Below are 25,633 nucleotides of genomic sequence, written 5' to 3'. Positions count from 1 at the left end.
TTGCTTGTCTTATGGTAACACCTTGTGTTCCTACTATTCTCACTCCTGCGGTTCTCACCTTTCTTTTGCTTTATAACCTCTGGTTTGAACATCATTCGACGAATTCTCCAATCAATCAAGTCTATACTGTTACACTGGTAGCTTGAGGATGGTTGAGATCATCGTTTGCCCTTTGACGTGCCTTGTGCTCCTGGCCGCTACTGCTCTGCTATACGCCGCTTTCCGTGAGATCCGCCGCGCTCGGGACAACGTGGCTGCTACAGTTGGACGACATCAATTACCTGCTACATCAAGCTCAAGTCCTCCGGATCTAGCCCCGTGTCGATCGCGTTCTCTCTCCCAGACAAGCCCGAGCGTCAAACGCGTTACCAGAGAACCGAATGTTTTCCATGGCAACCCTTCCGAGTTCAAAGAATGGGTATTTACGGTCGAGTTAGCCTTGAAGTGCTCACCTCAAGGTGACCCGGAGAGCCAAGTTAACTTTGCGGCTAGCTACCTCGCTGGGAATGCGCGTCTTTGGCTAATTTCTTCCCTGGAAGCAGGTGAGCAATTTTCGGATTGGCATTCTTTGAAAAGCGCCCTAGCGCGAGTGTATGGCCCGCACTATGATGGGGAAAGAGTGCGGTTGGATATGTTCTCTATCCAACAGCGTGGGTCAATTGAATCGTACGTAACGGAGTTTTCTCGGCTAAGTTTACAGGTGCCGGAACTTGACGAACTCTCCAGAGCCTTGCTATTTGTCAACGGCCTGCACGGTAACATGCGGACCTTGGTAGTGAAGGAACACCCCACTACACTGTCAGCCGCCGTTCAGTCAGCGCTAGCAGTCGCCTCAGACAGCCGATTTCAGCGCAGACCACCACTGGCGACCGCGCCGGGATTCGCACCACCATCAGGTAGCAAAAAGCTAACAAAACTAAGCCCCGAGGAACGTGAGACATTACGAGCCCAGGGGGGCTGCTTCGCATGTCGTCGACCAGGCCATATGGCCCAGAATTGCCCGCAGCATCGAGATCACCCAAACGGTGGACGTCAGTAAGGCCGATGCGATTACTGACGCAGCAAGAAAAGGCATCACCTGCGTGTAGTGTGTGCTCCGTCTCTACCCGTAACCGATTCAGTAGCCTCGCTGTGGAGGATGTTGACGATGATGCTGAATGCTCCGAAGCCAATTTCAAGCGAGATGTTACACCAACTATTGAGGCCCAGGTTACCAGCGTCAATGTGGAAACGGAACATGAGCTCCTGCGTGTAGAAGGCAAAATCAACGGTCGTCGCGCGCTTATGTTAATAGATTCGGGCTCGACCCATGATTTCATTGCCGAACAGTTTGCCAGGAGAGTTAACCTGCCAACCGAAATTGGCTCGGAAAACCTGAATGTCACGCTGGCTGATGGAGCATCAAGCTCGTTTCCCATGGAGACGACCCATGAATTGAAGGTTATCGTAGGCGACTTCAGCGATAACCAAACCTTCACGGTGTTCCCCCTTCATCGCTATGACGCTATATTGGGGAAACCTTGGTTAACGCGTAACAATCCAGACATAAACTTCCGGACGAATGAAGTCAGGTTGAACTCGAATGGTTTGCCTTGTGCGTCGCCCAGTCAAAGCGAACCGACCGCTCCTGTGGAGGCGATGTTCATATCTGGTCGTCAGGCTAGGCATGCCCTTAGGAGTGGAGACGAAGGTGTTCTGGCGTGGGTCAGCGTAGAAGACGGCATTGGCAAGGAACCTCCCGACAAATCCACTCAGAACGAGCACCCAGATCTCAAGGCCATGTTCCGTGACTATGACGATCTTTTCCCGGATGATCTGCCAGCTAGACTCCCACCAGAGAGGTCTGTAGACCACGAAATCCGCCTGGAGGAAGGCTCATCACCCCCATCGCGACCTGCCTATCGCCTGCCCAGGCCAGAAATGGAGGAATTGAAGAAACAGCTCACAGAACTCTTGAAAAAGGGTTTCGTAGAACCAAGTAAGTCCCCCTTTGGTGCACCGGTGTTTTTTGTCAAGAAAGCTGATGGTTCGTTACGCATGGTCTGCGATTGGAGGGAGCTAAACAAGATAACTGTTAAGAACAAGGCGTGCTTGCCCAATGTGGATGATTTATTCGATACCGTACAGGGCGCTAGGTACTTCACGAAACTAGACCTCCGATCAGGGTATAATCAGATTCGCATTCAAGCTGAGGACGTGCCCAAAACCGCGATTAACACTCCCTTTGGGCATTACCAATTTAGGGTCATGGGATTTGGTCTCACCAATGCACCGGCAACATTTCAATCCATGATGAATACGATTCTTCAACCATATCTGTGGGAGTTCGTAGTCGTGTTCCTAGATGACATACTCATCTTCAGCAAAACGTGGTCGGAGCATATGCAGCATGTCCGGTCGGTATTGAGCGTGCTCCGGGACAACCAGTTATTTTGCAAACGGTCAAAATGTGAATTTGGCGTGGAGAGTGTGCGGTTCCTGGGACATTGCATCGATGGACTGCACATCGCCCCTGACCCAGACAAGATTGCCGCAGTAAAGGTCTGGCCCGCTCCGACTTCCGTCACAGAGGTGAGGCAATTTCTTGGATTTACGAATTATTTTAGGCGATTCATAGATCAATACTCATCGCTCTCTAAGAACTTAGAGGAGATAACGGGAAAACATGCACGATTCGAGTGGAACAGCTCTCGGCAACATGCCTTTGAATCGCTAAAGCATGCCTTGTTGAATGCGCCCCTATTGCGGCTGGCTGATGTGAACCGACCATTCAGAGTGGTAACAGATGCAAGCGATTTCGCCTTGGGATGTGTTCTTCTCCAAGAACTAGAGGAAGATGCCTGGCATCCAGTGGCTTATGCTAGCCGAAAATTGTCTGCTGCGGAACAGAATTATACAGCTACAGAAAGAGAAACATTGGCCGTAGTGTTTGCGCTAAAGACCTGGCGCATCTACCTCTTTCAACACTTTGAGGTCATTACAGACAACATGGCGGTAGTTTATCTGAAAACAAAACCAAGCATTACAAAGAGAGAGGCGCGATGGGTTGAATTCCTAGCTGACTATAACTACACAGTCCGTCACAGACCCGGCAGAGAGAACCCTGCAGATCCCCTTTCGCGTCGCCCAGATCTCCATGAGAGTAACCTCGTGGAGAATGCAGTACCACGTTTGAATGCTATTGAGTATGCTTTAGCAATGAATGATGACGTGTCCAATACAATATCAGATGCCTACCAGAGAGACAAAGAGCTAACTCCCATCATAGAAAGATTGAAGCATTCTCTCCGAGATAATTTGCATGATCGCTATTATTGGGACGAATCCACTGATCGCTTGTACCTCAAGGCATCCCCCAATAACCGGTTGTGCATACCACAGTGCGGTGTCCGGTTAAAGCTCATTCAAGAACACCATGAGTGTGCAACGGCTGGCCACCCGGGTCGTGATCGAACGTACTTCCGCCTAGCACGTTTTTTCTACTGGCCCCGAATGGGTCTCGATGTCAAGAGATTTGTCAAAACCTGTGATCTCTGCCAGCGAACGAAGGGAGGTCAGCCACGAACAGGGCTTCTCCAGTCACTTCCAATACCTAATAGTCCTTGGCAGGATATCTCAATGGATTTTATTGTTGGATTGCCCCTTACTTCTCGTGGCTTCGACGCAATTTACACCTTTGTGGACCGACTTACGAAATGCGTACATCTTGTTCCAACAAACTCGAAGATTGATGCTAAGGGCAGCGCTCAACTGTACATTCAAAACGTGTTTCGTCTGCACGGGCTGAGCTCAACCATTGTTTCCGATCGCGATCCACGATTCACTGCAGCTTTTTTCAAAGAAGTATTCTCTCAGCTAGGAACTAAATTGGCATTCAGCACTGCTAACCACCCTCAAACGGATGGTTTGACAGAGAGAGTTAACCGGCAAGTGGGAGATGTTCTAAGAGCATTTGTGAACTTGAGACAGGACAATTGGGATTCGCTTCTACCACTCTGCGAGTTTGCAATAAATAGTTCACAACAGTCATCTGTAGCTAATACACCGTTCTATCTGAACTATGGGTTTGACCCTAAGTCCCCGCCCGAATTCATTCTTACGGGAGGGGAAAGGAGTGATTCGGTCAATTGGCTTCATGAGCAGGAAGCCGCACTAAGGATAGCTCGAGATGCTATGCTCGACGCCCAGGCAAGGCAAGCTCTATACGCAGACCAGACGAGAACGCCCAGTGATTTGAAGGTTGGTGATAGCGTTCTTGTCTACAGAGACTTTCTACTGACCCCGGAAGCTCGTGGCCAGCCCTCTCGGAAGTTGCAACCCAAGTGGTTTGGTCCGTATCGTATCCAGGCTAAGATTGGAGCGAATGCTTTTCGCTTGGAACTACCCCGTGAACTTCGCTGCCATCCCGTGTTTAATGTCACTGCTCTTAAACGCTACGAAGAGAACACGATTCCTGGAAGACACCAACCCCCGCCTCCGCCCTTCACAGATCTAGATGGACACACACGCTATGTTGTCGAAGCCGTTTTGAATCACCGACACCGCAGTGGTGAGCAACACTTCCTGGTGCATTGGAAGGGTTACCCCAGCAGCGAAGCTACGTGGGAGCCCGCTGGCAACCTATGTGATGAGTCTGGTCGGAATATTAAACCGCTGCAGAACTATCTAGCCTCACAACGACAGCAGCCTTGATCTAACTGGGCTGAGCCATATGCATCTCTTACTGAGATAGTTAATAATTATGTTATAGACTGATATAGTTTTGCGTCATCTCCTTGTGAGAGTGATGAAGTTGAGTTGGATTACACTTCAATGTGGTTATGCATGTGCATGAGTGATTATTTAATATTCCCCTTTCCACAATTGCATCTCCTAACTGGATTGTGTTATCTAATAGAACCTTGGGCTTCCTATGGGGCCGGGAGAGTGTAATAGTTTTACCTTGACACTTCTTGCTTGTCTTATGGTAACACCTTGTGTTCCTACTATTCTCACTCCTGCGGTTCTCACCTTTCTTTTGCTTTATAACCTCTGGTTTGAACATCATTCGACGAATTCTCCAATCAATCAAGTCTATACTGTTACATACGGAGGAGGAAGTGCTCAGGGTAAAGGTGAGCGTGGACGGAGCAAACATGTAGAGAAGAAGCAACTTTGTGGTCATGACGTATGGGGTCCTGAATGATGAGGAGACCATCATGAGCGCGACTGGAAATCACGCCATTGCTGTGAATGGTCCGGAGCCATACGACACGGGTCGTTGAAAACCTCGTTCACGAAACTGTTCGCGGAGATCGATTGTGTCATTCAGCAGGGCGGGGTCGAAGTCGATGGCAGGCACCACCCCATCCAAGTCGTTCTGGGAGGTGACATGAAATTCCAAAGCATGGCTATGGGACTCAGCAGTGCCACCGCTAATCATGCATGTGTATGGTGCCGCGGCAAAGTGCACAAAGCGCAACGCCCAATACTACCGCAAACATCGAGTTATTCAACTCACCTTCTGTTGCACGAACGCTTGAAGAGCTGCAGACTGGGACGCCAACACATTCATCCGTCCAGCAAGTGACCAGTGGACAGCAGGCAAGATATAACAAATACGGACAAAAAGACCAATCGTTAGTGAACATCAAAATTGGAAATATGGTAATCGATGAACTGCATCTCCTGTTCAGGAGGACACTGCTAGTTTCTGTTGTGCATTGTCATCCAGTATGTATTCTAATAATAGCACAGCCACAGTATTCCAGGTAGCTTCTAAATGTAGGTGTTTGGACACGGACGGAGAGTTGGTTAGTAGTAGTTTCCTGCCATATTGAATACTTCTGCAATATTGGCCGTTTTTATCTTTGTGCATTGACGTGCCTCAGACGGCGACCACCCGGTGATTGTCTGAGCGGTTATCTGCGGTTTTTCTTTGTTAACCATGCAGCGGAATTGTTCACTGTATTGTTTATTCCAATTGTTTCCTTTCGTCTGTGTTTGGCTCCTGATGTGCTGGCTGTGTGCTTTCAACCTACCATAAGAATCGCTGCGCTCCCATTATTCCATCAGATGAGAGAGAGATGATGATGCGATGAAGCATTCAGTTTTCTTGCAGTTGTTTCTAGAGTCGGTGTTACGTGTATTTCTTGTACTTGTGTGAAAAGATCGAAGAACAACACCTATCGAAAGGCGTGTGTTGTATGAGTGTCTAAAGGGACATTAGTAGCAGTTCGAAACTGAATAGAAGGGGCGTTCTCCATCACTCCGAGGCCTTGTTGTTGTGGATTGCCGATAGCGGATTCGGCGGATCTCGTGATCCTCCATAACATGGTCGCATGGTAGCAGAGGATGGTTTTCCAGTAGTGTCAAAGTGAGTTGACAGTTGTAGTGAGTTTCGATATCGAAGATGGAGGACGTTGACACAAGAGTCGAGAGTAGCGCGGAAGACGCGGTAGGAGAGTCGCAACAGCGCGGCGGTACGCCTCAGCAATCGGATTCTGTGGCAAGAGATGAGAGCATAGTCGTGTTGCGCAAACGGAAGGCGCAAGCAAAGGGACACTTCACCAATGCAAGGAGGGCGCTGTTGGTAGGCGCACACAATGGGCAGATTGAGGACGTAGAAGCGGAACAGTCGCGTCTACAAGGCTGCATGGAGGAGGTCGCGGCAGTCATCGACGAATTATTGAACATCACCAGCGATGTCAAGGAGAAGCTACTGCTGATAGCAGAACTGGAAACGCTACAAGCCGAGTACAGTGCCGCAGTTGAGGATCTGCCTGTGCCTTCGTACGGGACCGGAGGCGATCAGGAAGTCACTCAGGCGCAACGAGGAAGTGATGCAGTATCCAGCCAGCGAGGATTTACTGAGAGTGGTAGATCTACTCGTAGTCGTAGAGGTCACACACGGACCTGGCCCTGGGACTCGGCCAGTGCAACTAGTCCTAGATACGCGCCGGAATCTAGTACTGGCGGAGGACTCGCGATGAGCGCTCTAGGTGATTGGCAGCAGAGCGCTGAGCCTGAACCTGAGGAGGCCGGCTTTCTCAGCGGTATCGGAGGCTTCGGAGCCTTTGGCGGAGTGCGAGGAAGACAGATGCCCGTGGCCTCGTGGCCTGGGTACAGATATCGGGAGAGACCACTAGCTGCGTTACAGGAAGAAGATCCATGGATGCGTCAGTCATTCGCAGCGCACTCGGACTCCCCCGACTCGGAGACTCGAGACACGCGCGCCGAGTCACTTGGCCAACACCAGGGTTTCGCCAGCTACAGCCAAGGAGCAACGGACATCGCGAGCCAAACATCACTGCTAGCTTCGAAGGCTAGCGGAGCTGCATCAGCAGCGTCAGTGCCCTCAACGGTGAGTGCAAACATAGTCAATAGTTCGACAACCACGGTACTCGCTTCCGGAAGATCGCCATCGATCACAGCCACTAGCATCAGTGCTAGAGCGCCTGCACTGACCACAGCCAGCGCGCCAGCGTCAGTTCCGAACCTTCCAAGTCGTAGTAGCAGTCGAACGAGCGTACCCGCGGCTGCGTCTTGGACAGGCCACAGCCTACGTGCACCGGTGTCAGCAGTCAGTGCCAGTACTAGTCAACCCTATGCAGGTAGCGCTCCAGTCCTACAGCCTGCAGCGTCTAGTTCGCAGTTTGGAGGCCATCAGCACTTTCAGGCTGCCATGCCCAGGGCAAGACCACCGCCACCAGCGTTTGCTCCACCGCCTGGACATGAGCCATGGACGCAGATGAAGAGAGTATCGATAGAAACTTTCACAGGAGACAAGAGGAAGTATGAAGAGTGGAAGGCGTCCTTCATTGCCTGTGTCGATTCGTCGCCGGCTACTCCAGAGTACAAGTTCCTCCAGATGAAGCAGTTTCTGGGCGGGGACGCGTTGCAAGCCGTCGCCAATCTAGGCTACACGCAGAGAGGCTATGATACAGCCAAGGCACGGCTAGAGAAGAAGTTCGGCGGCAAGCGCCGTCAAGTCGCAATGTATGTGGAGGAGCTGGCTCGGTTTACCGGCATCTCCGGAGACGACCCCAGGGAGCTTGAATGCTTCGCAGATTTACTTGAAGTCGCCACAGTGAATCTGCAAGATGCTGGTCATTTCGCTGAGCTTCAGGCCGGAACATTCTACATGAACCTGCTACGGAAGCTGTCTGAGAAGCTCGTCGCCCAATATCAGCGGTGGCTATTTGAGCAACGGAAGCAAGAGTCGGTTCTCGCTCTGCTAGAGTGGGCTACCCAAGAGGCGGAGTTCCTCGTAACGGCAACCGAGACAGTACGAGGGATGACGCGGTCCCGGCAACCCAGATGGAGCAAGCCGACCACGAATGCCAGCGGCAACAGTGAAAAGGCCAGGACCTATGCCAGTTTCAGCACAAGCTCAACCCCGCAGAAACCGCAGAAGTCGCCGAAGTGCCCCACTTGCGAAGGAGAGCACAGTATCTGGCGGTGCAAGGCATTCCTGGAGATGGACAACGTACAGAGATGGACTGAGGCCCGGCGAGCAAATCTCTGCTACCGCTGCTTGGCATTTGGACACCGAGGTGGTGAATGCAAGCGTGGTTGGACATGTGGAGTAAACGGCTGCCAGGATAATCATCATCGTCTCCTCCACGCTACGAAGGGTGGTGCGCAGAAAGGCACGCCGTCTAGTGGCCAAGCCAAGGATACACCCAGTAATGCCGAGAGTAAGAACCGGAGAGGCGAAGTAGATGGTTCTTGTCACGCAGTGCAGGCTGTTACCGAGGGGGAGCAAACAGCTGGAGCGACAATGGCAGCTCACTCGTATAGCAAGGTGGCACTACGGATTGTGCCAGTGATGCTACGCAACGGCCCACAGGCAGTCACGGTGAATGCCTTACTGGACGATGCTAGTACAACCAGCTACATCAACACAGCCGTGGCTGGCCAGCTCGGTATCAGTGGAACTTTGCGACGGTCGACAGTCAGTACATTGAATGGGAAGGTGGAGACCTTCATGACAGCACCGGTCAGCTTTACCATCGCTAGTATGGATAACTCGTATCAGCAATCGGTGACAGCGTTCACCACAACGAACGTAACCGGAGACCTACAACCTGTGGACTGGTCGCAAGAGGCTGAGAAGTATGGTCACCTCCGGGATATTCCCTTCCCGGCACTGCGCAAGCCCAACGTCATCGAACTGTTGATTGGAAGCGACAATGCAGAGCTAATGATGTCCCGTCGGGACATTAGTGGCGCTCCCGGACAACCAATAGCACGTCAAACACCGCTGGGATGGACATGCGTCGGCAAAGTACATGCAGCGGACACAGACTCGCACCAAGAGGCCTTCCACGGCCAGTCTTTCCTGTGTTACGGCGGTCCATCTGTGACATCACTTGAGGCAACGCTACAGCGCTTCTGGGAGGTAGAGCGCTACGGCATGAGTGATGGGCTTCAGGAGCCTGGCATACGATCAGCCGAGGATGAGAGCGCACTCCAGACAGTGCAGCGGGCTATACAGATGGTGGATGGACGATACCAGGTTTGCATACCATGGAACAGCAGGAAAGTCGAGCTCACGAATAACATTGTGATGGCCAGGAAACGGCTGACAAGCACAGAACGCCGTCTGCAAAAAGATAGCACAGTTGCAGCGGCCTACCGAGATGTGCTGAAGAGCTACGAGGACAAAGGCTACATCCGGGAGCTTGGTGCAGCAGAAACGGAACAAGATCAGTGCTGGTATCTGCCACACTTCGCAATCGTAAGGCCACAGAAGACCACAACAAAAGTTCGCATAGTATTCGACGCAGCAGCTAACTACCGTGGACTGAGTCTGAATGATGCAATCAACCCGGGGCCAAGGCTGCAACGAGACCTCTGTGACGTCCTGACAAGGTTTAGAAGAAAACCAGTTGCGATCGGATGCGACATCTCTGAGATGTACCTACAAGTGGCATTAGCACCGGAAGACAAGCCGTATCATCGCTTTCTGTGGCGGGACAGGCCAGACGCTGATGTGCAGCACTACGAGTTCAATCGCCTCGTCTTCGGGATCAATGCATCGCCGTTCCTAGCTCAATATGTGGCGCAGCAAACAGCGCGAGAGCATGCAGTTACGCACCCTCTGGCAGCGGATGCAATCCTGGCATCGACGTACATGAACGACACCATGGATTGAAGTTTACCCGGGTCCAGACGGGCATGTGCGAGTTGTGAAGCTGCAGGCCGGTAATCAGCAATACAAACGGCCTATCTCCCGTGTGTGCCCACTGGAATACTGAAGTCATCTAGTGAGGTACCGCTACAGTCAGTAGCCGATATGCTGAATGTATCACACCAAGAGGAACACTGTGCAAGCTGTGTGCCTTGCTGAAAACGTGAAATAGCTATTCATACTCTTTCGTTGCAGCATGCGGTGCTGCTGCACATTATTCTCTGTGCACATTTGTTACGCTGTATATGCATTTTTGGCATAGCAAATCAGTAGTTGCCACATGCTACTCTGGGAGCATATGGCGAGGGGGAGGATGTTCAGGAGGACACTGCTAGTTTCTGTTGTGCATTGTCATCCAGTATGTATTCTAATAATAGCACAGTCACAGTATTCCAGGTAGCTTCTAAATGTAGGTGTTTGGACACGGACGGAGAGTTGGTTAGTAGTTTCCTGCCATATTGAATACTTCTGCAATATTGGCCGTTTTTACCTTTGTGCATTGACGTGCCTCAGACGGTGACCACCCGGTGATTGTCTGAGCGGTTATCTGCGGTTATTCTTTGTTAACCATGCAGCGGAATTGTTCACTGTATTGTTTATTCCAATTGTTTCCTTTCGTCTGTGTTTGGCTCCTGATATGCTGGCTGTGTGCTTTCAACCTACCATAAGAATCGCTGCGCTCCCATTATTCCATCAGATGATGATGCGATGAAGCATTCAGTTTTCTTGCAGTTGTTTCTAGAGTCGGTGTTACGTGTATTTCTTGTACTTGTGTGAAAAGATCGAAGAACAACACCTATCGAAAGGCGTGAGTTGTATGAGTGTCTAAAGGGACATTAGTAGCAGTTCGAAGGGGCGTTCTCCATCACTCCGAGGCCTTGTTGTTGTGGATTGCCGATAGCGGATTCGGCGGATCTCGTGATCCTCCATAACATCTCCTTCTCTGTATCACAGACATACTGACGAATGCACTATTATATAAATGGAAGATTCTATTGAAACAGACAGGCTGAGCAGAGCAAAAAAGCATCTGGAAGGCAAGAACCTTAATGGCTTTTCGTGAATGTGGCGTGTCATTCACGATTTGAGAACGAACAAATGCCGACCGCTCCGGATCAGGGAAATTCGAATGCACCAGCCTGATGGGCGCAGACAAAAAAGCTGATAAAAAACCACCTTGAAGCTGTTTGTATTCATGTGCATAAGCATGATTTGTGCAAACAAAAAGAACATGTTGTTTAATTACGGTTATACAGTCAACTTCGCTAATAACGACTGCAGATATAACGACAATTCGCGAATAACGACAGAATTTCCATGCCCAGAGCAAAGTCCCATCCAACTGTAATACATATAATGAGACTTCGGATATAAGGACACTTCGCGAATAAGGACACTTTTCTGATGCCCCGCCGAGTGTCGTTATGAGCGAAGTTGACTGTACTCGTAAAGTCACACTTCTGCTTATGTTCTTCTATACTTTGTCATGTAAGATTGTCACCTCGCTCAGTGCTAGCCTTCCTACATTGTTTTATCGCATTTTTTTAGGAACCCTGATGTCTTTTTGTACCCCTGCTTGATTATTTAACTTAAGTTACTTTCATTGATTCGTAAATTCCACTAATGATCGGGACAGAAAATCGATACTGGATTATAATATTGTTGTTAATAGGATACACATACATGTCGAACAAGTAACTTAGTTGTGTGGTGTCTGCGGCCTTCATTTTTCAAGATTCGTACTCATAGCTCTATTAAAAAAGTCTACCACCCAAACTTGTGAACTGCATTGGCAACAGCACGCAACAAGATATCCAAGAGCTGTGAGAAAGGTTTGCCCTGATTTACGATGGAATAAACAAAACCTATTCGACCTCAACTGAAATCGACCAGCTAGAGCTGGAAATTCAACAGTAGATTGGAAGCTTTTGCAAACTGGGTGATGCAAAGCCAGGGTATGGGAAAGCGCGTGCAACTCCCTACATGCACTCCCTCCTGTGCCATGGATGATTCGTAAATTCAAGAGCATCAAATCCTTCCACCGGAAATGGGAGTTGAGAAAGCGAACGATGTCGCCAGGAGGGTCCACCAGAACAAGTCAAACCGCTGGGATGCCACCACCGCTGTTCTCTTGGTAACTGGTCGACCGGATATGCTGCACCATAGACAATGAGAAAAAAGAAGAGCATGACTGTAGTACATGCTTTTGGGTTTGGTAACTTCGGTCAGTCCTGATATGGGACGGGCCCAAACTTTGGAAATAAAATAATAGAATGTGCATGTTATGTGCAGGTGACGCAAACTTTGGACCAAGAGCATTGGCTGCTGTGCACGTATATGGGGGCTCTGAATTACATGTATATTATTGACAAAAACCTCGTCCAACTTCAGAGCCATTTGAGCAGTGTACCTCCCTTCCCTAGAGCCACGGACCACAGTCACGAACTAGGGCCCACCTACTACGAGATGGTTCTTGCTCGCTAGCTACATCCATCGATGACCGCCTTTCTCATCCTCTCTAAACGGCACTACTATGGTAGGGACATGGGAAAGTCGACGGGTTACTTCTGAAGACCAGGTGACTGGCTAACAGACGTTTTCCAGAGTACATAGATCAAACCTCACACTAATCAAAATGTCACTTGCTGCAAATTCTACTCGTGACATGGTGCTACTAGAGGTACTTAGGGCGCGTTCAGACTGGCGTGAATAGCCGCCGGAAAGCTGCAGCGTAATCCCGGGAATCGCAATCACACTGCACGTGTATCCCGCTGGAATGGCCAGTACATGTGAAGCTTCGACATTTGAAAAATTTGAGTTGACTCAGTTTGAGTTGGATATCAAAATAAACTAATTCAGTCTGTTGAGATACTGGATCATTGTGCTTTTGCTTGTGCTTGTCGACGGAAAGAATACTATGTCCGGAGTGTTTGGTGCTTGCGTGGCATTCATCCGTTTCGCGATCAGAGTATGCTTCTCGTTCGCAGTAACGTTTTGCCTGCACTGGCTGCAGAGCGGCCCGCAAAAATCACCACGTACAGCTCCATGAACTCCCTCTCCATTGCTGAATCGAACAAAGATTTCGGCATGATGGGAGAAGTTGGCAGTCTAGAAGTCAAAACTCAAAACTCAAAAGCATGCAGTCAGACTGCAAGAGTAGAGGCTGAAATAAAACGAAAAGACGGAACATGTGCTGCAAGGATATCAAAAGCGCTCCGCGTTCCGCCGGAATCTGCATTCCACTGGCCTGCAGAGTGGTGGGAAACCTTTTCCGTGTTTACGCTGGCGGGAACGTCACGTGAGCGATTCACCTTGACAACTTTCACATTCCGCTTGTTTTTTACGCCAGTCTGAACGCGCCCTTAGCCACACAATTATGAGCGTGATATGAGTGGCTTGTCCGTCAACTCTTCAGCACAAACGGTGGAGGCAGCTCCCAATCTCTGTCGCCACTACAAGCACTGAGTCTGTAAGCCTGTAAGTAGCTGCATGGTCAGTGCGCATTAGCCCTAGCTTGGTGGAAAATGAGGCAGAAAATTGGCAGAATTTGGTAGCGTTTTCCTGGTACGTTTCATGCATGTTTGGCATGGGGATAAATATGTGGAGCAGAATTCAAGGAAGTGCCAGCCATACGGTTTGTAGGGTTCTGCCAATTTCACTACCTTTTCGAGCCGAATCTGCCAATTTTTCCAGCATTGTCCGCTATAGGCTAGTGTGCATACAAGGCATTCACGGCCCGAACAGGGACATGGCTTCTACATCATAGTACATGTGTCATAATAACACTCATACATGCCAGAGTGCATAATGCACTCTGGCATGTATGTTACGGTACTGCTCAATGAAATCCAGTCGAGTTTCTCAAGTACGCGCCGGGCGTTGCGCAGCCCTAGCCCTGCAAACACTGCGTTGCGAAAAGGTGCACGGCGCCAACTTGACTCTCGTGACTGGATTTCAGTGTGCAGCACTGTAGTTGGCTTCCTTCCATGTCACAGATATCACCACCAGGGGCGTACACCATGGTACACCGCTCGCCTCCAGGAGTGGTTTCCATGCCAACTGGTGAACCAACATTCCACCAAAGTGCTCTGACGGAGTTCCTGCATAAACTGCTGGATAATGTCATAACAACGCATTTTTGATATAAAAAGAGTGAACTTTGCCAAGGCATTTTTATGGTTGTTTTGTTCAGCAGGACAATTTCATGCAGTCTTGAGTCGGGTTATATTCTCTAGAGGACTGTGGTAAAGCTGCCCAAGCTTCGAATCATCTGGTGCAACATGACGCAGGGCGAGCAGAAGCCACCATGGCACGCCCGTCAAAAGACTACCCAGGGAAACTCCTCCAACCAGGATAGTTGAAATCGGCGATGTTTGCCATCCGTCTGGACACGCACAGGAAACGAAATCCTTCGCCTTCAGTGGCGCACAATGATTGTCAATGACGGAAATCTTTTCCATGTCCGGCAACTTTCGGGGGAATCAGGGATTCCACTGTGGAAGTACACTTTCAGAATACCCTTTCAAACACACTCCAATGTCACTGAAGAAAGTCTTGGATGATCCAGCAGCTTCCAATAACGGTCGCTCTAGAGCTTCGCCGACGATTCTGTCCTCTGTGATGCTCGTTGCAGACTCCACTTGCAAGTCAGGTGCGTCCGCAATCTCATCTATCGCTTGTTCTTCGTCACTGGCTATACGCTTTGCCTCCTGCTCAAAATAGCTCTGAATAGAGCGCTGGCCCTCTGGATGTTGACTCTTTTTCTTTCTTTTCTACAAATCGAAAGCATCGTCAAAAACGTAACCAACTAACTAACTTTGTCGAAACAAACTGCAAAGGAAATGACTCTGAGATCGAGGAATCGCATGTAGGGACTTTGTTGCACCCGTACCCAGTTAGTAAAGTTCAGTAGATCCACGCTGTGTCACAAATATGCCCCAGCAGCACTTTTACACCTGGCCTACAACCGTCCTCGGACCGTCAGACGGACTGCATGCAGGTGCCTACAGTGTAGCTAGGCGCTAGGCATGCATGCACTGCACGCTGGGCCTGGATCAAAACATTCTCCGTACCCACATTGAAATGTTTTTACTGGTTCCCGGGCATCCCGGGAACCGCCCTATGTACGCCCCTGACCACTGTACTGCATGGTCTCCAGTGTTGGCTGTTGCAGTACAGAAGGTAAAACAAACACTGTAAGCTTAGAAGTTGCGACTTCGGCGGTAATAGTCATGAAGTTGATTGTTCCAACTAGGAACACACGCTTCTTGCCGAACTTGACACCTGACTGACTCACGACTGCCATCCAGAGCACACGAGGAGCACGTCGCACCTTCGGCAAACCTGCAAGAAAGCACCACTCCCACACTGTGTATTGAGAAACACTGTGTATTGAGCAGGGAGTGGTGCTTTCTTGCAGGTTTGCCGAGTGGAAGGTGCGATGTGCTCCTCGTGTGCTCTGGATGGCAGTCGTGAGTCAGTCAAGTGTCAAGTTCGGCAAGAAGCGTGTGTTCCTAGTTGGAACAATCAACTTCACTGTAAGCTTGTAAATGTATTTTAAAGTTAGTTGTAGCACTGTATACATATGTAGTGAACAACATACATGACATGGCAAATGGTGGCACATACAGTGTTCATTGTACACTGAGTCTGTATGTGCCAGGGAGTCGTAAAATACCACGGTATTTTTACGACTCCCTGGCATGTGCCACCATTTGCCATTCGGCCAAGACCTATGACTGAAGACGGTCGAGCTGCTGATCTGTAGATCTACCCAGTGCAGTACGGCAGTAGCCTTGTTTAGTAGATACATGAATTGTATGTAGCTGCCGCAGCAAGGCTATACTTGGTGCACAGGGAACACAGGCCACTGTCTTTGTCACGACGGTTTTGTCCGATGATTACGGTCTGCAGACATCCGGACGCACAGTGGCATGTCCGATACAAGTCAGGCACTTACCGGTATAGTAGCTTGTCTAGTAGTAGTAGAATGCGACGCTAATCAAATGACTGCCTCTGTGCTCCAATAATATCACGGAGCTTCGTGGGTAGTCTACAGACTAAGTAACTTAGTTCCTCGATCCAGGAAATCAATCCACCCCTCCTCAGTACAGAGTGTTGCCGACCCAAGTATTACATGTAGTTGAGCTTGGGATGTAACATGACAGCAGAGCGTCCAAGAATGTGCCTTTTTCAGTACTCTTTGTGGCAGTTTAGAAGTGAAGATCTACAGTTACACTGGACAGGTACTGGCTGTAGTGACCAGTGACCAGTCCTGGAAATATCATCAGTTGACAATTTGTCACTGCTGGTGCTGCTGCAGCTAGTGTGAATGCAGAGGGAGCAGCCAGGAGAGAAGTGGAGAAGTGAACTGCCTGTGCCAGGCATACCAGTAACCACACACGTCACAGGGTCAGCTACGTCAGTGACAGTGATAGCAGCTAGCACTAGCACAGTACTACTACTACTACTACTAGTCAGTAGCAGCAGCGACATTGTAAATGACGTCAAGGTGTGATCATCGCTTGATCATCAAGACCTGTCACTGGAAAATGCACCGCCAGCAGAAAGCAGTCGATATGCATCAAGGCCAAGGGAACACTCACGGCCGTGCATCAGCGAAGAGCGCGAGATCTGGCGGCGGAGGTGGCAGCAGGCCAGGCAGGAAGCGTAAAAAAGACGTTCTGCTTGGCTACGTACGCGCCGGCCATAGAAAAGCGTTGTGCAAGCGGCGAGCAGTTCAGTGCAAGTCAACAGTGTTGTTGGGTTGGCGTAGGTTGTTGGAGTCGTGGAAACCCCCTACGTTACCGTGCAAAAAGAAAGGCAGAATGTCGCGCCAACAGCAACAGCCAAACGCTGTTTCCAACCTCATCAGCCGCGAGGAGAATGACATCGCTCACCGTATTCTCGGCATACGCCGAACGGTAAGATGCCCGCTGACGACGTTTCGGCAGCCGCTGAGTGCTTTTGCGGAAATATCCAATTTGTTCGCCAACTGTTGTTTGTATTTGGCTGTTTTTTTTTTTAGACCCTTGCCATTACCGTGGCGCAGCTTTACCAGGGAGCGGGAGGCTCGTGGTCCCCGCATCCGAAAGTCGGCGTTATTTGCTTCGTGAAGGACAACGAGAAGCGCTCCTACTACATTCGCATGGTGGATGTCGTGGTAAGGAGCGGGCACTCGAAACGTGTCTGGATTTGCGGACCTGCACGAAAGACACGGTCTTACTTACTACTACTATACAGTGGTCAGTAGTCATCATGCCAGCAAACACGGAGTGTTTACTGTTAGCACTGCACAGTGCACGGGCTGGCTGGCATATCCGATGAGCCGAGTAAACAACTCACTGCAGAGTTGCCCAGTAGTCCATGAGGCCATTAGTAGTTGCTGTCAATAAAGACATGGCTGTACCGTGTTCTAGTACATGAAACGGTTTCTTCCTGGTGCTATGCAGTTGGAATGGCGGTAGGTTCATAGTCCGCTTTCCACATTCACAAACCGCTATTAGTAAAATGTTTGAGGCTGGAAGTTGCTTTCAGCTAGCGTCATCTAGCTCCTCTACTATGTTCTGCAATTTGATTCCAATGTGCAAACTAACTGAGCTAACGCCCAATAAAGTGCACAAGTCCGTTCGTTTCTGAGGATCGACTTGCGGCACCCTGCTGTACTTTTGCAATCACTGGGGGATTGGTTTTCTTTCTTCTGCACACATAGCGGACGTTCGTATAAGACCGTGTAGCCTCCATTATGGCTGTCAAGCATACTGGCGGGACAGAGGTGAATTTGTGCTCTTCAGTATGAATTGAAAACAAACCCATGTGATCTGTGAAGTTTAGTTTTTTTCCTACATTGGCAGATACAACCCAATTTCGATCATCCTATTTAAACTTGTATTTCCCCTTTTTCAGTGATCACGGTGTTGCGCATCTGTTTTTCTCTCTGGCTTACAGAACCGCCAGCAGGTGTTTGAACAGGAACTGTACAGCCAGATTGTGTACAAGCAGACGCGGTCGTACTTTCATCAGTTCCCCGGAGATGTAAGTCATAAGAGAGTATTGCGGTGTACATGTAGTAGAATCTTGTGGCTGACAGTGAAGTCGGGTTGGGCAGTACCGTATTTCCCCGGTTGTAAGTCGCATTTCAATTTTCATGTCCATGTCATATATTTTTTAATAAATTCACTTGAGTAGTAAGTCCTACTCGATTGTAACTCCCAGCCCTTTTGTTGGCCCTGATGTTGAGTGTACAACTAAAACGATGCGACTTATATTCGGTGGAGAAAATACGGCATGCAGGTGGTACAGCACAGCGTGCATCTTGAACGATGCATGTGAGATACCTGTGGTGGTGCCGAACCAACATAATAATGCGAGTATCTACTAGGCGAATGGAAGGTTGGACACCGTGATCCTTGCAGATAAGTAGTTGATACGATCATTGTGAGTGTAATGCAAGCCGATACGAGTATAGCTAGCATTGCTGGTTGGAACTACATAACTAGACTGTGTGCGTGTCAGTCGTTGCAAGGCAAGTGCCGGATAGAGGCGGCAATCAGTCATTGGATTGTTATGGGTTGTGTGGCAGCAGCACTAACTAGCTCTTCCTCGCATGGTGGTGCTCTTGTTCTTGTGCTGCACACACGCACAGAGATGCCAGATTGGCCTAAACTTCGCAGATGAGGGTGAGGCTGGCTACTTCTATGACCAGGTCAACAAGAAAATCTCCGAGCGCGCCACTCGCAAAGCAAAGGGTAAGCGGCAAAGGGTATGTTGTCAGCTAACAACTGTTGTGTTACTGATGGCTAGTGTGTGATAATGGGCATGATACATGGGCATGTGTGATGCAGCCGCGTCCTGACTGATTGAAAACTGTACTGACTGCCATTTCTTTTACAATTTTCCGGCCCACCACTGCCTGTGACCATACAGGTCGTCACCAGTCGGTGAAAGGCAGAAGCGGGCCACCGGGCGGACCACCACCGCCGGTAGCAGCAGCAGCACCCCCACCGGCTGTACCGCAGAGTCACTCTGCTCCTAGTGCTTCTATGGCGCCCTCGACCACCATCACATCCACCGCTTCTCTCTCCACTACCGGGAAATCAAAGAAAGACAAGAATGCCAAAAAGGGTGGTAAAGATAAGGGAAAGAAGAGACTGACAAAGCTGGACATCTCTGGGCCCAGCAACTTTCAGTAAGTGAATGCCTGCCTTCCAGTTTTATTGTTACGATATTTCATTGACGTTTGAGTAGTTTAACCCGCTCCTAAGTTACTGTCTTCTACCAGTGCATGACATTGTTCAAGTTTGTTCATGACCATCACGGCGCTGCTTGGATATAACAGTTCATAGTCAAGTATGCCTGACCTGGTTCAGGTACATGGACATGTACTATCAAACCTTGAGTGTAAGGCTATGGCACATCAGTGCGGTAGCTCTGCTAGCTTGTAGCAAGGAGTAGTACAATAATTATGGTATTGTACTGCTCTCAGGCTTGTAGCACATCAGTGAAGGCAGTGGCATAGCCGTCACGTACATTGGCGGTCGTTAGTGAAACAGACGCAAGGCGCAGTTGGGGTAGACCCTTGCATGGCAGTCTCTTGCCGCTATGCAGGTGATCATTTGGATAAGAGCTGCCCCCGGTCAATGGTGCAAGGTACTGATTGTCCTTCGACTCATTCATAGTATCACATTGAGTATTCATTGGGTTGAGTGAGGTGAAAGCATGGAGTATGGGTGGTGATTATTAGGGCTCAAACGGTTAGTCCGATTAACCGGTTGCAGACCGGTTACGAAGAATTAACGGTTAACCGATAAGATAACGGTTACGCAGTAACTTTTCAGTCAATTTTTCAAGTATCAGGTCGTTGCAAAGTATGCACTTTCGCAGGCTGTCACACGCGTACGCAACTTCTGGGCTATCAACTCGGTCAAATCTGGTCTCTTGGTGTGAGAGTATGTATGAATGAGCATGCAAGAGAATGTACATGTGTGCGTTGTACTGAATAGGGTACGTTTTTTGAATGAGTATAGTCAAATATACGGTTAAAAAAGAGTCCGCAGGATTGCCGTGGCTTATAGGTTATAACCGTTAAACCGACCGTTAGCTTAGCAGTTAACCGTTAGGGGTAAAACCGTGACCGTTTGAGCCCTAGTGATTATGTGTTGGTAACGGGTCATGTGCTGCTGAATGGTGCGCTTTTTCTGTACAGGCACTTGAGTCACATTGGCTGGGATCCTGTGCAAGGCTTCGATGTGAGTAGCAGTTCCATGAGTGCACTATTTCCAGGTTGTCGGTGATAGTAGGCTGCATAACGTGTGTGTACGCGCGCATGTGTGTGTGCGCGCGTGTGTGTGTGATGTGTGTATGTGTTGAAAGTGCGTCGGTAGTCATGCAGCACTCACATGCTTGCCGTTAGCCATACCTACGGCATACATGAGTCGTACATGTACTGACTTGCTTCTTTTTCTTGAAAGAAGACGATCCCTTGCTCTCGATATACAGCCGTAGCCTGGCTACGTGACTGATATGAATAGTCGCTAACTGATTAAATACTGGTCACAACTGCATAGCTTGACTCAGCACTGTTGCCTGTGCATGCCCCTTTTTAGAGCAACAACATTGCTCCTGAGTGGCAGCAACTCTTCGACCAAGTTGGTGTTACGCAGGATCAGCTGAAGGACAAGGAAACGGCGCAGTTCATCTATGACTACGTTGAGAAGTCCGGAGGCATCCAGAAGTGGGCCGAGGACCACCAGCCCAGAGGACCACCACCTGGTAAGTTATCCTCCTTTTTCTCTTTCTTCTTGTTTGTATTTCCAAGAACTGTAGCACTGTATGGGACATCCAATCCAAAGGTCAAAGCTCCCCCCCCCCCCTCTCCTCCTGAACCAGTTCCCAATACTTGTACATCACCCTCTATATTTGCACAAGCATATTGTACTTTCCTGTATTCACATCATCATCATCATCATCATCATCATCATCATCATCACAAGCCCATAGCCCTAAGGTCGTCGGATCGGTGCGTCACAGAGCAAGTATGAACAAGCGAGCGCCATAAAAATCGATCGCGTGCAGCAGCGAGCAGGGACTGCACGTCAAGTGCAGTCCATGAAATAATATTATCAAGCCATGACATTCTGGGCCTGCCTCAGCCACGACCTCCAGCAACACGACCCTGAAGAACTACTACATGTGAATGGAAGTGCAGCCCGAAAGAGCTTGAACAAAACACGCCACGTACATGTACATCAGGGGTGTCGGACATGGTACGGTCACTACGGTATTGACCGTACCACCTTTTACCCCAGGTACCCCGTGAATCAATAAAATACACTGATCTGGGATCTAAATTTCTAAAATTTTCGGCTCTGCTGCCACTCGCCCACAAGTAAATCGTACTTCAGATGGCTGACCGTACCACACTAAAATACCTTCCGACGCCCCCTGTGCATGCATACACCTACCCAGCAGCATTTTTACTTCCAGACGTCAACATGGTCTTGGACTGTGCAAGCCCCACTTGCCAGAGATGCGCTTGGGATTTGGCTTCACAACAGGCTGTGCTATGAGCAACAGCGGAGCGGGTGCATATGCGGGTGCGCACGCACGTGTGCATGGTCGGGTGCATATCCGGGTGCGCACGCACGTGTGCATGGTCGGGTGCATATGCGGGTGCGCACGCATGTGCGTGTGGTGGTGTGTTCGAGACATCTTTGTATGTGTATGGTCTTTCTCCTACAGCTGGGTTATCAGAGATTGCTTTCATAGGCAATGGCAGATGGTGCAGATAGGCTGACTTGCTGCTGTATGTGTTCAATACTTTGTCATTGTTGTGTGTGCACGTGTTCCTGATTCTGTACAGCTGCTCCTGCACCTCCTGGTCGTGCTGGCCCACCTGGTCCACCGCCCCCGAACAGAAACAACGCCCCTCCTCCACCCCCAGCCTCCACATCGCGAGGTGCTCCTCCGCCCGCACCCCCTGGCTCGCGTGGTGCACCCCCACCTCCGAATCGCGGAGGTCCACCACCACCTCCACCAGCACCCATGTCTGGCGGCCCACCACCTCCACCGCCGCCACCACCAGCGGGGGCACCACCTCCACCCGGCCCACCTCCTCCACCTTCTTTGAATGCACCCGCCGCTCCACCTCCTCCACCAATGGGGGATATGGGTGGCGGCGGCGGTGATGGTGGTGGCCGTGGTGATCTCCTCAGCTCAATCCGTGCTGGCAGCAGCCTCAAGAAGGTAGAAGCAAGTTCTGGTAATGGCGGCGGCGGCGGTGGCGGAGATGGCCGTGGAGATCTGCTCAGCTCCATTCGGGCCGGAACTAAGTTGAACAAGGTACGTACATATTAACATGTTATTTAGCAATTGCAAATAATGTAGCCAGTTTTCGTATTTGAATGAACATGAGAAAATAATGTAGCCAGTTTTCGTATTTGAATGAACATGAGAAAGGACGGAAGGCAGGGTTTCTGTTCAACTGGCTGTCGCGCATAAGAATGTAGAATTCTACACATCGTTACGAGAGTCTGTGTGCATATTGTTGGGCCCCTGACATCACCACTTTCTGACTTGCCTGAACTTACGTATCTTGATCAACTAAACGCTAATCCAATTGTAGAATACAATTGCAATGTTTGGGCAAACGGACACAGGGACGTAGCTGGTCCCCCCGTGCCCCATGCGGGACATCAGTGAGTTGAAGCAAGTCAAAGCCACACAAGAGAAGCATTGGCTTCCCGAGTTGGCACGCAGGGCTACATGATGCTTGGGCTCAGAACCACTCAATAGCAGTCCATCTCAACTGACACGTTACCAGCCGAGCCAAAGCTGGCTACTTCCCTGTGGGGTACTCGGAATAAAACTGGGAGTGTTTTGTTCTCCGGACAGCTAGCTATTTCCGTGATTGGCGGTGACCATATTGTGTACATGCACATCCCTGTTGTGTTGCTTGCCACAGGTTGAAGCCGGTCAAGATGACCGCCGTGCATCCAAGCAACCGGCACAAGAAGACGTGGGAGGAATGGCTGGAGCACTGGCAAGAGCTCTGGCTGACCGCTCCAAGGTCATACATTCTGGTCAGTACTGTTCTCTGTGACTGTTACAGTCTTGTCTTGTTCGATTCTTGTGCTGCTGCTGCAGGCGTGCTATTTTTTTTAAACTGCCGTGGAAAGTGTGTATACTCTCGGTGCTCATTCTGCCATGGATCAGCTATCTCATCGATGCTGCACGATACGCTTTTAAAGCTGTTGATATTCTGTGTACTTTTTTTACTGTATTTGCACAGATGAGGATGAAGACAGCGATTTCGAGGAGGAAGATGAAGAAGATTGGGATGACTAAGTCCAGGAAGAACTACGAATGGCATTGCCCATGACATTTTTCTTCTTAACTTGCTTCTAGATTCAACAATTCCTTCTTTTATTGCCGGTACTACCTATGCTCAGAACTGGGAATTACTAGTACATTCGAAGTATGTGTAGAACATGTACTGTCACTTATTTGCCCTGGCAAATTTTCATGGATCTCGCCCATTTCGTGTCTGCCATTTTTCCCTATTTCAGTTTCCTGCCAAACTCTCTGATCAGTGTTGTCAAGAGCCCGGTCACGATGCTGCGCTCTTGCCATGCAGTGCTGCCCCACCCCTCTCCATTTTTGCTCCCGCTGGCGTGGATTGCATGTGTAGGGCCCTTTTTATTGTGTACATGTATAATTAGTGTATAATTATTATTATTATTATTACTATGTAACAGACAGTTAGACATGCATTCTTTTCTGGTCAGTTTGGATGTTTGAGCAAAACCAGCCAGACTTGTCCCCATCACATACTAGTAATTAATATCGTACATATTAGAATTTAGACATCAATCATGTTGCACACATTTACATGAACAACTCTGACGAACAACGAAACGAATATTGCGACCAGCAACCCATATGAGGTAAAACACAGCATGCGCTAGCAGCAATGGAGTGGGGGTGCTGGGCGAAACTCAAAATAGCTGATGAGAGTTACTGTGGAATACGGATCGCATTTGCATGATTTCTTCACATAGTATCTGTGTGTAAAAAAGCAAAGATACATGAAAGGATAAAAAAGACACTGTCCTATTATGTGCACGCTGGTGGGAACAACTTGTAACCTCGGATTGCAAGCAAGGGATCTAGATATTGGGGCGGACCAGGAAATACAAAAAAAAAACTCACACCGAGATCAGGCACAGCGAGGGGCAGAAGAAAAACATCATATAACAGCTGAAATAATAATGCAAGATCATTCTGATGATACTAGATTGTAGCTCTACTACACAGCCAGTACATCAGACAACAATGAGACAACACTGACAAGCAATTTCAAACACAATGTCGCAGAGTGGACAGAGATAAGTTAGTGGCACAGGGAGAAAGATACCTTTTCCACGGAGCAGAAATCAGCAGACACTAGCAGAGATTGAAAGAGGACAGAAGCGAAGGCATGGCAGGGGTGAAAGTAGAATGTATGATGATGATTTTTGGGTATGGCGGCTGTATGGCAACTCTGTACACGGGACAGCAGTGTGGCAAAGCAACAACCTACTTATATTTGTCAGTACCGTTTATACAAACAAACTCCATAGTAGACAACGACTTCAGTAAGGCTGCGGTGGTGCACGGCGACTGGCAGAAAGGAACTAAGCTGTATTACTGTGTCATTTCCCAGCTGTAACTAAGTGTAAGAGAGAATGCCCTGCCATGCACCGCACAGTGCTTATCATTCTATGAACTCAGACTACATACACATATGCACACACAATATAAGAGCACCGCTTGATCAAGGCATATATCACACACGGAGTGACAACGCAGCAGCTCCGCTAACTCGTACCCTTCCAATGAGCAAGGCAATTCAAGCCAATCGAGGCGACTTGGCACGGGGTGCAGCTGAATCACCTAACACATCCACACACAAATACATGCATAGATTCGAACTTGAAAACATACAAAAACCTTGAAACAGCCTGGGTCGTGTTGCCCGCCAAACATGTGCTGGTACATGTACAATGTACAGTGGTGTGATGTGAAATCCAGCCACTGGTTTGGCGCGGTATGGACTTCATTGCCCATCTATGCAGGCTTTCACATTGCAGGCCATGGTTGAAGTAAGCGCCGTAGAATCAGGGGTTGGATTTCATATGCCAACACTGTAGTAAAACCCACGTCACATGGGATGCACGATGGACATGTACTGTGAGAAGTACGAGGCATGGGCAGCATTGCAAACACTCCCCTTATCCCATAAATGGCTAATCCTATGTACGAGCACCTGGCACCCTTCTGACCCTTCTCACTCACAAAAAATAGATCTGCATACTTCGAAGTACACATCTGTAATTCTGTACGCATGTTCTGAGCTGCAGGCAGTCCCTAGATAATTAATGGACAGACCAAAGGCATGTTTTATTTGTATGCCGAACATTA

At 49.2% G+C, this 25,633-nt stretch overlaps 2 protein-coding genes across 3 annotated transcripts in view; one reads left to right on the top strand and one right to left on the bottom strand.

The window, feature by feature from the left end:
* Window positions 1–16,796: 16,796 nt before the first annotated feature.
* On the top strand, window positions 16,797–24,128 carry LOC135815158 (actin nucleation-promoting factor WASL-like). 2 transcript variants are annotated; one of them, XM_065328413.1, is made up of 11 exons: window positions 16,797–17,097; window positions 17,202–17,336; window positions 18,122–18,208; window positions 18,819–18,921; window positions 19,100–19,361; window positions 20,379–20,421; window positions 20,779–20,944; window positions 22,035–22,227; window positions 22,459–22,513; window positions 23,136–23,253; window positions 23,463–24,128. In XM_065328413.1, the coding sequence occupies exons 1-11, from the start codon at window positions 17,002–17,004 to the stop codon at window positions 23,516–23,518; spliced, it is 1,314 nt and encodes a 437-aa protein (XP_065184485.1). In that variant the 5' UTR covers window positions 16,797–17,001; the 3' UTR covers window positions 23,519–24,128. The 2 variants fall into 2 exon arrangements, with proteins under 2 accessions (XP_065184485.1, XP_065184484.1); XM_065328412.1 differs by having other exon boundaries at window positions 16,800–17,097; window positions 22,035–22,513.
* LOC135815157 (metastasis-associated protein MTA3-like) overlaps window positions 24,072–25,633 on the bottom strand; it is a 13,782-nt gene continuing 12,220 nt past the window's right edge. The window contains exon 22 of the mRNA XM_065328411.1: window positions 24,072–25,105. Coding sequence (XP_065184483.1) covers window positions 25,062–25,105 — 44 coding nt within the window. The 3' untranslated portion in view covers window positions 24,072–25,061. The remainder of the gene's footprint in view (window positions 25,106–25,633) is intronic.

The sequence above is a fragment of the Sycon ciliatum genome, chromosome 4 (genome assembly GCF_964019385.1).
Source record: "Sycon ciliatum chromosome 4, ocSycCili1.1, whole genome shotgun sequence".
NCBI lineage: Eukaryota > Metazoa > Porifera > Calcarea > Leucosolenida > Sycettidae > Sycon > Sycon ciliatum.
The sequence above is the reverse complement of the archived record's forward strand: the minus strand, read 5'-3'. Positions and strand labels throughout refer to the sequence as shown.